This window comes from Kogia breviceps, chromosome 2 (genome assembly GCF_026419965.1).
Source record: "Kogia breviceps isolate mKogBre1 chromosome 2, mKogBre1 haplotype 1, whole genome shotgun sequence".
In the NCBI taxonomy this organism is placed as follows: domain Eukaryota; kingdom Metazoa; phylum Chordata; class Mammalia; order Artiodactyla; family Physeteridae; genus Kogia; species Kogia breviceps.
In genome coordinates this window covers 64,142,058-64,157,917 of record NC_081311.1, presented here as the reverse complement: position 1 = coordinate 64,157,917, position 15,860 = coordinate 64,142,058, and the positions used below count along the sequence as shown (strand labels likewise).

Here is a 15,860-nt window from a genome sequence, read left to right as displayed (position 1 = left end):
TCCCTGGTGGCACAGTGGTTGAGTCCGCCTGCCAGGGCAGGGGACACAGGTTCGAGCCCTGGTCCGGGAAGATCCCACATGCCACGGAGCAGCTAGGCCCGTGAACCACAACTATTCAGCCTGCGCTCTAGAGCCCGTGAGCCACAACTGCCGAGTCCGTGAGCCACAACTACTGAGCCTGCGCGCCACAACTACTAAAACCTGCGCGCCTAGAGCCTGTGCTCCGCGACAAGAGAAGGCACCGCAATGAGAAGCCCGCGCACCGCAACGAAGAGTAGCCCCCGCTCGCCACAACTAGAGAAAGTCCGCGCGCAGCAACGAAGACCCAATGCAGCCATAAATAAATAAATAAATAAATAAATAAATTTATAAATTTATAAAGGAAGAAAAAAGAAAAAAAAAAAGAAGGTGAAATGTGGCCGTCGTGTAAAGAATGGGTTGGAAGGGAGAGAAATTGAAAATTGAAAACCATTACACTGAATATGCATCAGGCATCAGGAATCCAGGCACATGGTTATCAGGGCTTCCTAAGGCAGAGAGTGGCAGAAAGAATGAATGGTGAGACAGAGAGGCTTCAGTGGACTCCACAGGGTCAGGCACCATGAGGACAGGTGTCTAACCAAGAGCCAGACATGTAGTAGGTGCTCAGTAAATAGAGACAGTCAGCGGGAAGATACTATGAAGGAAGAACAACAAATGACAGCAATGGGGCCTGAGGTTAGGAGCCCAGGATCCTTGAGGAGAGTGGGGAGCCCAGGAAGAGGAGCGGGTTGGTTTAGTCCAGTTGGGTCGGGAGTCTGATCAGGAAGTGTGGGCACGTGGGCCCTGGCACACGGGCATGGGAACTTGGGCTCTCCCATACCTGCTGGGGGTAGTGAGGTTAAGGTCTCTGTGCTCTGGGCCTGCAGCCCCATGTCCTGAAGGGCTCCAGCCCTTCGTCCACCCTTTTCACCTACCTAGAAGTCACGCCCAAGGAAACCCACCAGCACCACTGCCTCACAATGCTAATCATAGCTAATGTTTACTGAGCACTTTCTGTGTTCTAAGTGCTTCTCTGTCTCCTTTGATCTTACAACATTCTGTGAGTTATGTTCTATTTATCATCTCAGTTTTTCAGTTGAGGAAACTGAAGTTCACACAGCTGGTAAGTGATGGAGCTTGGATTTGAACCCCAGGTAGATGGCTCTGCAGCCCTTGTTCTGTGGCACTGTCATCCTTGTGAGGATGAGCCAGCCACCTCTCACAGAGGGAAGGAGTCACGCGGAGGCTTAAGGTGCCTTTGGCACGTAACTGGGGATTGAAGGGCAGCTTCCATGTAATATTCAAGGACTGGAAGGGACCTTGGAGGTGTCTGGTTCATTTTACAGGGGGGGAACCGGAGCTCAGAGCATTTGCAAGCCTGCTCTGAGTGACATGGTTGATTGCAGTTGAATGATGGGCCAGCATGGGTGTTCCTGTGCCCACGGGGGCTGGATTGTCTTAGGCAGGTGGGAGCCTCACGCTGCCTGCCCTGTCCTACCCCAGCCAGACTTGAGCTGAAACTACCTTCCTCAGCCTTGGCTTCACTTTCTTTCCTTCTCATCCTTCTTCCAGATCGACAAATATCTCTATGCCATGCGGCTCTCTGATGAAACTCTGTTAGATATCATGGCTCGTTTCAAAAAGGAGATGAAGAATGGCCTCTCCCGGGATTTTAATCCGACAGCCACAGTCAAGATGTTGCCAACGTTTGTAAGGTCCATTCCTGATGGTTCAGGTGAGTCTCTCACCCAGAGATTGGGCTCTGAGGGCTGAAAGCTCTGTGAAGCCACCCTTCCAACTTACATTCGTTTGTTCATTCATTCATCCTTCATTCATTTACTCATTCATCCAGTTATTCATTCATTCACCATTCCATCCATCTGTTCTCCCATCCATCCATTCACCATTCCATCCATCTGTTCTCCCATCCATCCATTCATCTATCCATCCATCAATCCAGTGTATGTCCATTGAGATCCCACCATGTGGTAGGGGACACCATGGTTGGACCATGCTGACCTGCCTTCATCGGCCTCACCGTCTAGTGACTTATGGTAAGAAAGTGTAGTGTTTATGGATCTTACAGATGCTGTGTGAGCTACTCTTATGTCTTCAGAACATGAATGGCTCCAGAACACATGATTCTCCTTCATGTTAGGAGAATCTCTCCATCAGGGCACCAAGGTCTCCTTTTAGTACCCCAGATAAGTAGCGATCCTAGCGGCCAGGTGGGTCTCAGACTCAGGGGGGAGACTCAAGTCCCCATTTGTACAAATTTCATAGATGCTAAGTCAAGGTAGCCCCTCAAGCAGAGAAATGGTGAGAGGAGTAGGACTGGAAAAAAAAAAATTATCCTGTTGGTCTGTGTCGTGTGGCTCATGCCCCACGGTGGGGATCTGGGGGCTCCCTGAGGATTGTCAGTACCCCCTCCCCAGGGAGTGGCCTCAGCCCCTGCTCTTGGCAGAGTGGAGGCTGGGAGGGCACAGCCTGGCCTTGGCCTGCTCAGTGGAGGTCGTTCTGTCTGTCTGACCCCGGGGTGGGTGCTGTGCCTGCCCCAGCTTAGCACACGCACAGGAGTCCTGCTCTGAGCCGTGTTCTGTGCTCTAGGCTGGGGCTCGCCTGCTTTGTGAGAGGGAGGGAGAGAGGTCATGAAAGTCAGATTTCTCTTGGCATTGTGAGTACATAGCCTGAAAGTACGGCCCTTACAACACTCCTGCTGTTGTTTCTTCCCTACTCTGTGGACTAGTTTGAAGCTGCGATTTGGGGCGTCTGATATGGAGCCGACACAATGGACATCAGGAAAACTGCAGCTGTTGCAGCTGATGTTAATGAGAGGTGGGCGAGTGCACGGCTTGTTGGAGGACTGGCTGCAGTGGAAAGGTCCTGCTGTGCCTGCAGCCGGCCTTTAAAGTCCTGAACAAGACTGGGACAGCTAGGAAGGGCATGTGCTCTGTTTGCCCTGTGGCCACAGGTGGGGTTTACTTCGTGCACACACACTGGTACTTACATCTCTGATGTTTCTTGACTGTTTAAAATCTACTCCACTTTTATCCTTTTGTTTTCCTTGAGGTCTTGGTGACCGGCAGTTTAGGTTTTTTTTATGACTGCCGAAGAGATTCTAGCCATCAGAGTGACCAGACCGTGGTGTCCCCTGGGTTTTGTTCTGATGTCTCTGGCTTTCTAATTCGCTCCTGCTTTTTCCCAGCCCCGAATGGCATCCACATGCAGGAGCATTTGTGCCTTTATGGGCTTAGCTGAGTTCTGTAGGAGAGGCGTGGCTGTGCCTGCTGTCAGCTGAGAAAAGAGGAAGGGGAGGCGAGGTGGGGTGGGCAGCCCCCCAGGGCCCCTGCTCTGGCTTTGCTTGGAGAGCTCAGAAGGATGCCTTATGCCTGGGGGGCACCTGATCCTGTGTGACTGGCCCAGGGCCGGCACATCCCATGAGAGATGCCTTCTCTTTCCTCCTAAACGCGGCTTGCAAGCCAGCTCCCCTTCCCAGGACTGTGTATCAGCAGGGGGTGCCCTCCCTCACTCTTTCACACACCATTTCCTGGGTTGAGGGGCTCAAAGTGTGATCCACATACACAAATGGCTAGTAATCTAGCCATTTGTCCCCATTAGTTACTCTTTAAAACAGGACCCAAAACTCATCCTCATTTGGGAAAGACAACATTCTGCAGCCCCCTCTTAGAGATTCAAAGCAGACACCAAGGTATTAAAGGCCCTGAGCAGTCCTGCAGGAGAGAAACCTGTTTAACCCGGCTACCTGCCTTTTCCCCAAACCTGTTTGGTCTTTCCCCCCAACATCTATTACTATATTTCATCTATTTTGAGACACCTTTTTGTTTGAGTCCTCTGAAATCAGCAATGCATTGTACAATAGTTGCATCTTTAAATTATTATCGGCAGTATTTTTTTCTCTTTTCGTATTACATAAAATAATGATGTGTCTGCAATCAGTGGTGTCTTAAATGTGATGACATATGTGGTAACATGCCCATGTTGGGAAACACTGTCCTAGGGTTTGTGGAACTGGAGCCGGCAGCCTGGGCCCCATGCCTCCTTCTGAGCCTCTCATGTCCAGCGTGGTTGGGGCCAAAAGTTTAGGGCCTCTTGGGAGCCCAGAATAGTGCTGAGAACAGAAGGAGGAGGGGGGGGAGGAGGAGGGGAGGAGGAGCAGGAGGAGGAACCAAAGCCCTGAACCACAAGGACCCACCCTCCTATGCGTGAGGCCCTGGGTCCCCCAGCCTTCCCCTGCCCTGCCCACCTCTCTGCTCCCTGGTGACTGTTTCTTCTACCCTGTGTTAGTTTCCAACGCTGCTGTGACAAAGTACCACGAACCGGGTAGCTTTAAGTCAGAGTGAATTATCTCACAGTTCTGAAAGCTAGAAGTCCAAAATCAAGGTGTCAGTAGGGCCATGCTCCTTCTGAGACACTGGGTTCAATCTTTGCTTGCCTTTTGCTAGTTTCTGGTGGTGGCTGTCAATCCTTGGCATTCCTTGTCTTGTAGTAGCATCTCTCGTCTCTGCTTCTGTTGTCACATGGCGTTTTCCTCTTATAAGGATACCAGTCAGATTAGGACCCACACTCATGACCTCCTTTTAACTTGATTACATCTGCAAAGACCCTATTTCCTAATAAGGCCACATTTACAGGTACCCAGAGTTAGGACCTCCGCATATCTTTTGGGGGGGCCACAGTGCAACCCGTAATACACCCTATACTTCTTCTCCGTATGACTTTTCCTAATATTCATGGGTGGGCTCAGGTCATGTGCCCGGGGGCCCACACTCCCCTTGGAATGGTCCCTACAGCCCCACACAGACATTGACATTGATACCAAGGCCTTGGATCCCTGACCCCAGTCCAGCCTCTGCCCCTTTGTGATGGAAGTGCCTCCAACCAGGAGGTCCCCTGGAGTAGCCGGAATGTGGGTCTCCTTCATAGTAAACCGTGGTGCTAGTCCCTTTAACATTAACAATGTTAATTACTGCTTCAACTGTATAATTAGTCAGCGACAGAATTAGTGGTAATCCCAAACCACCAAAGGATACTTGGACTCACCGAGTTTGACAGATGCCCCTGCCAGTCAAGTGGTGATGTGACTTCCAAGTCAGAGGGAGAAACAAACCTTTCCTTTCCCGCTGACCTTGACCCCCATGACTGGACTCAGAGTTTTGAAACTCTACTGATTTTTCGGAAATGTTATCAGCCCATTTTTATTAATTTTTTTCCCCTTTTGACGATTTTTATGGGCAGTGGTTTTTCTTTAATTGCTCTCCAGTAATCTACACACTAGGTTTTAAAAAAAAAACAAACCCTAAAGTGGCTTTTAGCTGCTGCATATCCTTTCTGGAGTGGGAAAGGTATGAATAATATATAAAGAAGAAAGATATTGAAGCCTTTTTACTCCGATGACTTGGCTAAACAGATACGCCTCTTCAGAGCTGCCGAGTCAGGGATAGGTGCCTAGCTGTGTCCAGCCTCCCTTGGAAGGCCTGGCCAACAATTTGTCTCACTTGTGAAACCTCCTCTTTTTTCTCCTCTTGTCATTTATCACTCAGGATATTGTATCCATAAATACCAATTAGATCGTAAGCTTCTTGAGGGTAAATTGAGTTGAACATTTCCTTGTTTCTGTTTCATGGTTCCTAGCAGGCTCTTTGCTCAAAGGTTAAGTTAAATATTTGATTTGCAGTGTGGTCACAGTTAAATTCTGAGGGCTTAAAATATACTACTTTCCAGCCAAAGGAAGGAAAATATTTTCTTTTTCCACAGCATTTGGGCTGGTCACTTACCTTTCTCTGCCTGTTTCCTTATTTTGGGAAGGTGGCTGGATTGTCTCAGAAATTCTCTCCATCTGTGAAATCTCCTGAATGTCTAGCGTTCTGGGTGGGTTTCTGATGAAGGTGTAAACTCTCATCAACTAGCTGGATTGCAGACAGGAGGGAAGGCTTTGTGTCTCATGTAGAGAATTAATTCATGGAGCAGAGCAAAGGTAGGCATTTCATGAAAGCAGAGTTTTTGTTTGCCCTGTATTCCAGCGCAGGTCTGGACTCAAGAGAGACATCTGTCCCCGTGTTTGTTTTCCATTATTTGCTGGTAATAATGGTTGTCGTTAGAAAGTGGAGAGTTGCCGGGGGCCCTTCAGATGTTATGTTTAATGAGCCTTCTCTAGAAGAGCAGTTCTTCTGGCTTCAGTGGAAATGGGAAATGTGGGACGAAGTCTCAGCAGCGGCCGGCAGGAAGGTTGAGGCCAAAGATTTGAAGAGGAAGTTAGAGGGAAGCCAACTGCTGCAAAAAGAAGTTGAACTTGAATTTAAAGGAAAAAATAAAATAAAATAAAATAAAATAGAAACTCAAAACACTGGATTCATCTCTGGCTCTGCTGCTTATTACCTCTGTGACCTTGGAGAAGTCACTTAATTTTTTAAGCCTTCGTTTCCTCATCTTTAAAATAGGTGTGATGGTCCTGCCCTGCCTGCCTTACAAGGCTGTCACAAGGATCAGGTGAAAGTGCTTTGGAAACTGCAAACCACCTTGAGAGTTACAGGGGGTCATTGTTCTCCTGATCATCACTGTAACTTAATAACCAACTTTGTAAGAATTCTTTGGGTGGCCCCTTCCCAGCTGATGCAGCCAGTCAAAGGACCCCCACCCATCAGACTTAAATGTGTAGGTCTAGCCCTGGAGGAAAGAGGCAGAGTTTTTCAGAATTCACTGGCATACCTGTGATGTTACAGGGGGAGGAGGCAGGAAAAAGGGGGAAGCAGAGGCAGGCTGTCTCATCCCCACCCCAATATCCCCACATAATGTGGATGAGCCCATAGACTGCAGCTCTGGTGCCTCTGCAGCAGGGTGACTGGACTCCACAGCTCTGAATGGGGGAACCAACTGACATAAAGGGGAGGATAGATCCTTTATGGAGGGCAAGTTGGTATTTGGGGGACTCATTGCCTAATAAAGAATATTGAACCCAGAAGCCTCTGGTTGTAGCTGAAAGAAATCTAACTCAAAGTTGTATAATCAAGAAAGGGAATTCTAGGTTCACATAACTGAGAAATGGAGTTGTAAGTTGGCTACTGTTGACAGGGACTCGTCTGTCTCATTCTTTCAGTCTTTGTGTTGGCTTCATTCGTAGGCCACCTCTCCCTTATGGTGGCAGAGACAGCCCTGGCAGCCCTAGCTGACACCTCACCTAAGAACTAGAGGTCCCAGAGGTGGTCTTGGAGAGGGTAATGATTGGCTGACGTGGATCACGTGCCCATCCTGAACCAATCATCATGGCCAAAGTGGGGGACTCTGGGTGCTCTTGGGTCACACATTGGTTCCCCTGGTGCTGGAGTGGGTGGTCAGCCCCGCCCCCAACTCAGGTGAAAACCAGGAAGGGTAGTTATCTGAAGAGATGCTAGACAGCAAACAAAGCTTACCAGAAATCTTGCTGCCTTTTCCAGAAGTTGTTCCTTGGTGTCCTTTGCCTGGCAGAGGATAGGACTGAACAGACCATGCATTTAACCCAGGTAGTTCTTATCAAACTAGCAGCAAACACGTACTGATTTGCAGGACTCAGTACTGGGGGAGGGAAGTAAGCATGTTAAATTGCCCTGGGCTTCAAATTAATTATCATCCAACTGAGGAAGATAAGACACATATACATAAAAAATTAGGAGCATCCCAGTATTTGCAAGTACATGAGTGACTAAGAAAAGGGAAGGGCCCTGGCCTTGCCACAGGCGTGACTATGAGCAAGGCATTCACCTAGTTTGGTTGGAGCTTCCTTATCCATAAACTGAGAAGGTAAGTTAATATTTGTCTCGCATTTCCTGAGGTGCATATGTGATTTACAGAAGAGATGCCAACTGCCATTTCTTTTAACAATCACAAACACACCCTGGAATCAGGGTCACTGCTCAGGGAAAGATCAGGGGCTACACTGGGCTTAACAGTGACCTCTTGTAAAATGCCTTCAGGGAAAGGCCCCCCCCTCAAACCCATCAACTCCTACTAGCAGGTGTGTGGAGTATGCAGTATTTATCATTGTCCTGACATCTTAAGGCCACCTTTCTGGTCTCCTTCTCTGACCCTAACTCCTTGGAACCCTAATGACCTGTGTTTGTGTGAAAAAAAAAGGAAAATAAAAAAGGGAGCAGTGGAGAGCTGGGGTGGGGCAGGGGTCTTGCAGAGCTACAGAAGTGTGGGCCAGCCCCATGCACCCTAAGGCCAGGTTCCTTCCCGACCTAGAGGCAGCAGAGACCATTTTCACTTATCTTGCTTGAAACCTTCAGGCCTGGGTCCTGCAAAGGTGCTGCTTGAAACCTGATCCGTTTCTGCATGAAGGGCTGAAAACTCTTACCCATTGTGTGTTGACACTGACACCAATAAGCAGGAGATGCCCTACCATCACCTGGAACTTGAGCACAAGAACCTGCTTTTACTTAGGCCTTTCATTCAACTGAAAATGAGACCTTTGACTGGGCTGGCAACTGAAACATTTCCCAAGCTATTGTTGTTGTTGTTGTTTTTAATTAATTTATTTATTTATTTGTGGCTTGCGCAGCAGGCTTTCTTTTTAATTGCAGTGAGCGGGAGTTACTCTCTGTTGTGCATAGGCCTCTCATTGCGGTGGCTTCTCTTGCTGCGGAGCACGGGCTCTAGGCACGTGGGCTTCAGTAGTTGTGGCACATGGGTTCAGTAGTTGTGGCTCGCGGGCTCTAGAGTGCGGGCTTTCTCTAGTTGTAGCGAGAGGGGTCTACTCTTTATTGTGGTGTGCGGGCTTCTCATTGCAGTGCCTTCTCTTGTTGTGGAGCACAGGCTCTAGGCATGTGGGCTTCAGTAGTTGTGGCTCACGGGCTCCTAGAGCGCAGGCTCAGTAGCTGTGGCGCTTGGGCTTAGTTGCTCCCACAGCATGTGGGATCTTCCCAGACCAGGGCTCAAACCTGTGTCCCCTGCATTGGCAGGAGGATTCTTTTTTTTTTTTTTTTTTTCTTTCCTCATTGTCTCTAAACATCTTTATTGGAGGGAGTATAATTGTTTTACAATAGTGTGTTAGTTTTTCCTTTACAACAAACTGAATCAGTTATACATATACATATGTTCCCATATCTCTTCCCTCTGGCAGGAGGATTCTTAACCACTACGCCACCAGGGAAGTTCCCCCAAGCTATTGTTTTTTTGTTTTTTTTTTTAAAGTGAAATCTTTTTTTTTGATATTTAATTAACTTATTTATTTTATTTATTTATTTTTGGCTGCGTTGGGTCTTCGTTGCTGCGCGTGGGCTTTCTCTAGTTGCGGCGAGTAAGGGCTACTCTTTGTTGCAGGGCGCGGGCTTCTCATTGCTGTGGCTTCTCTTGTTGCAGAGCACGGGCTCTAGGCGTGTGGACTTCAGTAGTCGTGGCACGTGAGCTCGGTAGTTGTGGCTCATGGGCTCTAGAGCACAGGCTCAGTAGTTGTGGCACAGGAGCTTTGTTGCTCTGCGGTATGTGGGATCTTCCTGGACCAGGGCTCGAACCCGTGTCCCCTGCATTGGCAGGCGGATTCTTAACCACTGCACCACCAAGGAAGCCCCAAGCTATTGTTTTTAAGTTATGATGAAAGCCAGTGTAAAACATGAAATAAATAAATGGTTTTATTTTTTGAAAACCATTAAAACAGTAAATAAATTAATTAAATTGAAATGTTAACAAAATAAAAAGTACCCATATTTTCATCCTAGCACGTTTTTGCTTCTGTGCCTATGATTTCCCTATGCACAAGGGGTTTATAGTTGCTTACCGGAAGGAGTTTTCATTATCTTCATTAAAGATCAAAGCAAAAGAACAAGAGTCAGAAGCTGCAAGGAATCATGGATGTTGACGAGACCCCCAAAGAGAGATGTAGCTGTTCCTGATGTGCTGAAGTCTCACTTTGATGCTGTCCTTGGGGATCCTTGTCCCTGAGGTCTGTCCAGGAGGCAGTTTTATCCAACGGTTATGAATTTGGGCTTTGGATTCAAATTCTGACTCTGCCACTTACTTGGCCGTGTGCTTTGGCAAGTTACCTAATCCCTCCCAGCCTTTACTTGCTCATCTGTAGAATGGGGATCATAATAGTACCTATTTCATAGGGTGGAGAGGGTTAAAAGTAAAATGAGGCATATGAAGTACTTAGCGACTGGAGTACAGAGAGTCTCAATGAATGATGGTTAAATAAAGTGCTTTTGGTGTTCTAGTAATTCTTCCTCCGGAGAGGAAGCACCTCATACCAAATTCATTTTTTTAACTGAGTAGTAGTGTAAGCACCATAGGGGTTAGGATTCTGATGGGAGCCCAAAGAAAACCCTAAACTGATTTCAACAACCTCTGTAACATCAGGATCAGAATTTCCCACAAAGCTGTGACACCTGCTTCCCAGCATTCTCCCCTGGTTTCTTTCCTTTGGACCATAGAAACAGTTTGGTTTTTTTTTTTTTTTTTTTTTTTTGCGGTATGCGGGCCTCTCACTGTTGTGGCCTCTCCCATTGCGGAGCGCAGGCTCAGTGGCCATGGCTCACGGGCCCAGCCTCTGCACGGTATGTGGGATCTTCCTGGACCGGGGCACGAACCCGTGTCCCCTGCATTGGCAGGCGGATTCTCAACCACTGCGCCACCAGGGAAGCCCTGTTTGTTTGTTTTAATTAACTTATTTATTTATTTTTGGCTGCGTTGGGTCTTCGCGGGCTTTCTCTAGTTGCAGCGAGCAGGGGCTACTCTTCGTTGCGGTGCGCAGGCTTCTCATTGCAGTGGCTTCTCGTTGCAGAGCACAGGCTCTAGGCACGCGGGCTTCAGTTATTGTGGCACGCAGGCTCAGTAGCTGTGGCTCGCGGGCTCTAGAGCGCAGGCTCAGTAGTTGTGGCGCACGGGCTTAATTGCTCCGCGGCATGTGGGATCTTCCCAGACCGGGGCACAAACCCGTATCCCCTGCATCGGCAGGCGGACTCTCAACCACTGCGCCATCAGGGAAGCCCTGGCAGGCGGATTCTTAACCACTGCGCCACCAGGAAAGTCACGATAGAGGCAATTTAAAAAACACGTCATCGTGGGGAATTCCCTGGCGGTCCAGTGGTTAGGACTCCAGATGTCCACTGCAAGGGGCACGGGTTTGATCCCTGGTCGGGGAACTAAGGTTCTGCATGCCACATGGTGCGGCCAACCCCCCCCCTCAAAACAGTGGCATCATGTGGTATATCTATACAGAGGAATATAACTCAGTCATAAAAAGGAATGAGGTACTGATACATGCTACAACATAGGTGAGCCTTGAAAACATCATGGAAGATGAAAGAAGCCAACCACAGGGGACCACATATTGTAGTCCATTGATATGAAATGTCCAAAATAGGGAAATCTCTAGAGACAGACAATGGATTAGTGGTTGTTGGTGGATGAGGGGGTTTGGAAAGAAATGGGGCATGACTGCAAATGGGTACAGAGTTTCTTTTGGGGATGATGGAAAATTTCTATAATTAGATAGTGGTGATGGTTGTGCAACTCTGTAAATATACTAAAACCCACCAAAGTGTACACTTTAAAATGTGATAGGTGAATTATTTCTCAATAAAGTATTATTTAAAAAAAATACCAACCAACCAGCGGTATAACTGCTTCCTGTTTTATGAACAACAAGCAAGGCTGCCTTGAATGAATGAATGGGCCGCCAACCCTTGTGATCAAGCAGCTACCAAGCATTTGTTGAGCTGTCCTGGGTGCCAAGGGCAGATGTAAAGAATCCTAAGCTGTGGTTCTTCCCTCAAGGAGCTTGAGAGGGTAAGAACAGAAATTCAGTGTGAGAAGACTTTGGTTCATTCATTGATTCCTTTTCCACCCTCATTAGTTCAAGTATTTGTTGTGTTCTTACTGTATGCCAAACAACCGTTCTAAGTTCCAGAAATAGAGCAGTGTGTCGGAGCTTAAAGCTTGGTAGAATCAAATACAAAGATGGCATCAGCTTTATAAAAGAACAGCTGTTTTTTTAAAAAAGCCAACCACTACTTAAGAAAAAAATTAAAGAGCTCAAGGGACCCAGAATAGCCAAAACAGTCTTGAAAAAGAAGAACAAAGTTGGAGGACTTTCACTTCCCAGTTTCAAAATTTCAAAGCAGTAGTAGTCAAGACAGTGTGGTACTGCCATAAGGATAGACATATAGATCAGTGGATCAAAACTGAGAGTTCACTATGTCAATTACATCTCAATAAAACTGGGGAAAAAAGAATGGGGAGTCCAGAAATACCCATACATTTATAGTGACTTGATTTTTGACAAGGGTGCCAATGAGGGAAAGAGTAGTCTTTTCAACAAATGGTGCTGGAATTTGATAGTGGATATCCACATGTAAAAGAATGAAGTTGGACCTCTACCCTACCTCATATCATATACAAAAACTAACTCAAAATGGATCAAATACCTAAATGTATGACCTAAAACTATAAAACTCTTAGAAGGAAACATAGGTGTGAATCTTTGTGACCTTGGATTTGGCAATGGATTTTTAGATATAACACCAAAAGCACTAACAACAGAAGAAAAAAGTAGATAAGTTGCACTTCATCAAAATTAAAACCTTTTATGCTTCAAAAGTCACCATCAAGAAAATGAAAAGGTAGTGAGAATGTAACATCAGAAGTAAAATTAACAGATTTTAATTGATTTTGGAGGAGAATGTGTGAGGGTAACTAGGGTAAAGAATATTAGATAATGGCTTAATGGTTTGGAATCTTGCCCATCATGGCCTCCTCCATTGGTGCTGTATCGTGATCTTGGCATACGGTCCCGTCATCTTTCTCTGTCCCACTGAGGTCCACCCCAATCACTGCACACATTGGTCTTGAGGAGTATAACCGTATCAAGCCAGTTTACTCCTATGTGACCAAGAGGGACTTCCGTTAAAAACATCCCCTGGGTGGAAACAACACGGGTGTCCAGCAACAGGTGAATGGATACACATACAATGGAGTATCATCCAGCCTCAAAAAGGAGTGAACTACTGATACAGGCTATAAATAACATGGATGAGTCTTTGAGACTATGCAAAGCCAGACACAAAAGGACAAATACGGTATGATTCCGCTTACATGAAATATCTAGAATAGGCAAATTCATAGAGATAGAAAGTAGGATCATGGTTGCCTGGGACTAGGGACAGGGGAAATGGGGAGTTAATGCTTAATGGTTATAGAGGTTCTGTTTAGGATGATGAGACATTTTGGGAATGGTGGTGATGGTTGTACAACATTGTGAATGTATTTAGTGTCAGTGAACTGTACACTGAGGAATGGCTGCGGTGAAAAACTTTATGTGATGTATATTTTACCACAATTAAAGAAAGATATCCCCTGGGGAATCAGTGGAGCTCTGGACTAGCTGGAATTGGTGTCTGAGCTGATGGGGAAGGAACCCAAGGCATGGAATGGACCTCAGATGTAGGGTTTTCTCTGACTCGAAATGCTGTTTTTGTCTTTATGGATAACATAGCCATTTGTGAAAAAGGGTGAGAAATTAGAGAAAGATGGGTAGGGCTTGGTACCTAAGTCCGTACTTCCATTCTCCTGTAGTTGGGAGTGAGCAGGACTGTGTGAAGCTGTCTGTCTAGGGATGCCCGGCTGGGAGAGGCTTTCTCTTGCCCACTCTTCCAGGACGGGGCAGTGGTCCTATGGGGTCTGAATGACTCCTGCTTCTGGCCGAAAGCACAGCGCGGTGGGGCCGGGCCCTGTTGAGAAGCTGGCAGAGCATGAGACTTGCCCGGAGCACTTGAATCTGATATGAAACTGTTGTCTCCCTAAACAGAAAAGGGAGATTTCATTGCCCTGGATCTTGGCGGGTCTTCCTTTCGAATTCTGCGGGTGCAAGTGAATCATGAGCAAAAACAGACTGTTCACATGGAGTCCGAGGTTTACGACACCCCGGAGAACATCATGCACGGCAGTGGAAGCCAGGTGGGTCCCTGCTCCCTTCCGATCAGCCCCTGTGGCCCAAGCATCAGGCCCCAGGGTACCTCCAGGAACCAGACCCCAAAGCACTGGGAGTCCATCATAGGCACGAGTGGAGGACTCTTGGGTGGAAGAGTGTGACTGCCTGAGGAGACCCCACCATGTGTGTAAACTGGTGGATGGGAGGGGGCTGCTGGGACTTTCAGGTAAGGGATGCGAAGAGGAGGCCCAGCAGGTAAATGCATCCATTCCCTAAGGATCCTGGGGTTGGTTCCCCAGCGGAGGGGTAGCAGAGCCCTTGGGTGAAAACACTTCTTCCAAAGCCATTGTCCTCACCCAGTTCACCAAAGGCCCAGGCCTCATAGGTTATTATTGTCACCTTGTGGGGCAGCAGGGATCTGAGCTCATAGCCCCAGGGCTATCATAAAGGGCTCCTGGCTACCCGATTTAATAGTCTTCTACGAATCCTCGGCCCAGAAAGCACCTAGGGCAGGGCCTTGCCTGGAAAGTCACCATCCCTTCCCCTCACAGTTGTAACCCCTGCCAACAGAAAGCGCTGCCTTCCTTTGCTGGTCGAGGCTGTGGGCGTGCTCAGAAGGGCCTGTCCACCTTCCCTGCTTCCCCATCTGGTCGTGGTGGGTCATAGGCCGAAGGCTCACTGAGGACCCTGTGGTCAGGGTGTGGGCAGCCCCCGATCAGGTCTTCAGTCATTTCCAGGTCCTGTTCTACTCCTCAGCCTCTCCTGCAGGTGTTCTGGCCGCTCCCATTTGAAGCTCGCCTTCCAAGTCATGGCTGTTGTCAGGATACGTATCATTCAGAGCTTGCCAAATATTTGCTTTAGGGAGGGTGTGTTCACGGCAAGGTTCATGACTAAGTTCTCCAGAAAACTTATTGGTCCTGGGCTGGACTTTGAGATAAGACCCAGAGCCTTCTCTTGACTCCACTTTGTTCCTAAATTAACGTGGGTGGGACCTGATGCAAGCTCTCTGTCTTTTCCTTCTACGGGAGAAAAGGGCTAATCCCGGCCTTTAACCTGCTGCCGGCAGGTTGGGTTCAGAGCTTTTCAGACCATGTCACAGTGAGCATTGAAGGGGACACTGTCCCTAGGACAGATGGGCCACTTTTCAGTCAGCTGCTGAAAGAGTGCATCACTCATCTGATGGGCCTGCTGGGAGGTCTCCCTGCCTATCCCTCCATTACTGGGCTTCAGAGACTGGCTCATTCATCCAGTGTGTGCATGAAGGCTGCCAGCAAGTAGGTCTCCTCGTCCTGCCCAGTGGTTGCTGCATTGCTCCTTTTTGCAGGTGGCCAGCAGCCTCTGGTTGGCATCCTGCTCTCTCCATTTGCCAAAAGTACTGACCTGTCACTCTGTTCCCCATGGTCTTTGGGTCGAGCCACCTCTGCCTCTTGCTTCACCATTGGGACTCACACCCTGTGCTGCAGACATTCCTGTGTGCTTTGGCCTAACCTTTTAGGAGCAGGGTTTATAAATTAAGGGGATGCCTTCCACCTCAGGTGCGCACTTACTGTGTCACTTCCACAGTGACTTTCTTCTTCTTCTTTTTTTTTTTGGCCACGTTGGGGCACGTGGGATCTTAGTTCCCCAACAAGCGATCGAACCCACGCCCCCTGCAGTGGAAGCACGGCGTCCTAACCACTTGGCAGCCAGGGAAGTCCCGTGATTTTCTTCTTACTGCTGCCCATGGGACCTTGACTCTGCCAGCCTCTGTCCCCATCTTCCCAGCCCGGGATCACTATGTTTCCTGCTGTTTCTTCCTCTGCCCCTTTCAAGCGGTCTGCAGAGAAAAGAGGGTGGTGATGATGATGATGATAACGATAATGTTATATTGTCATAGCAAAAACTTACATAGAGCTTGTTATGTATGTCACTAATCTAACCA

General features: G+C 47.8%; 2 protein-coding genes across 2 annotated transcripts in view; one reads left to right on the top strand and one right to left on the bottom strand.

The window, feature by feature from the left end:
- The window catches only part of TYSND1 (trypsin like peroxisomal matrix peptidase 1), a 1,185,869-nt gene that overhangs the window by 542,716 nt on the left and 627,293 nt on the right, over positions 1–15,860 (bottom strand). The window lies entirely within an intron of this gene.
- The window catches only part of HK1 (hexokinase 1), a 71,660-nt gene that overhangs the window by 17,780 nt on the left and 38,020 nt on the right, over positions 1–15,860 (top strand). The window contains exons 2-3 of the mRNA XM_059052673.2: positions 1,594–1,756; positions 13,817–13,965. Coding sequence (XP_058908656.2) covers positions 1,594–1,756; positions 13,817–13,965 — 312 coding nt within the window. The remainder of the gene's footprint in view (positions 1–1,593; positions 1,757–13,816; positions 13,966–15,860) is intronic.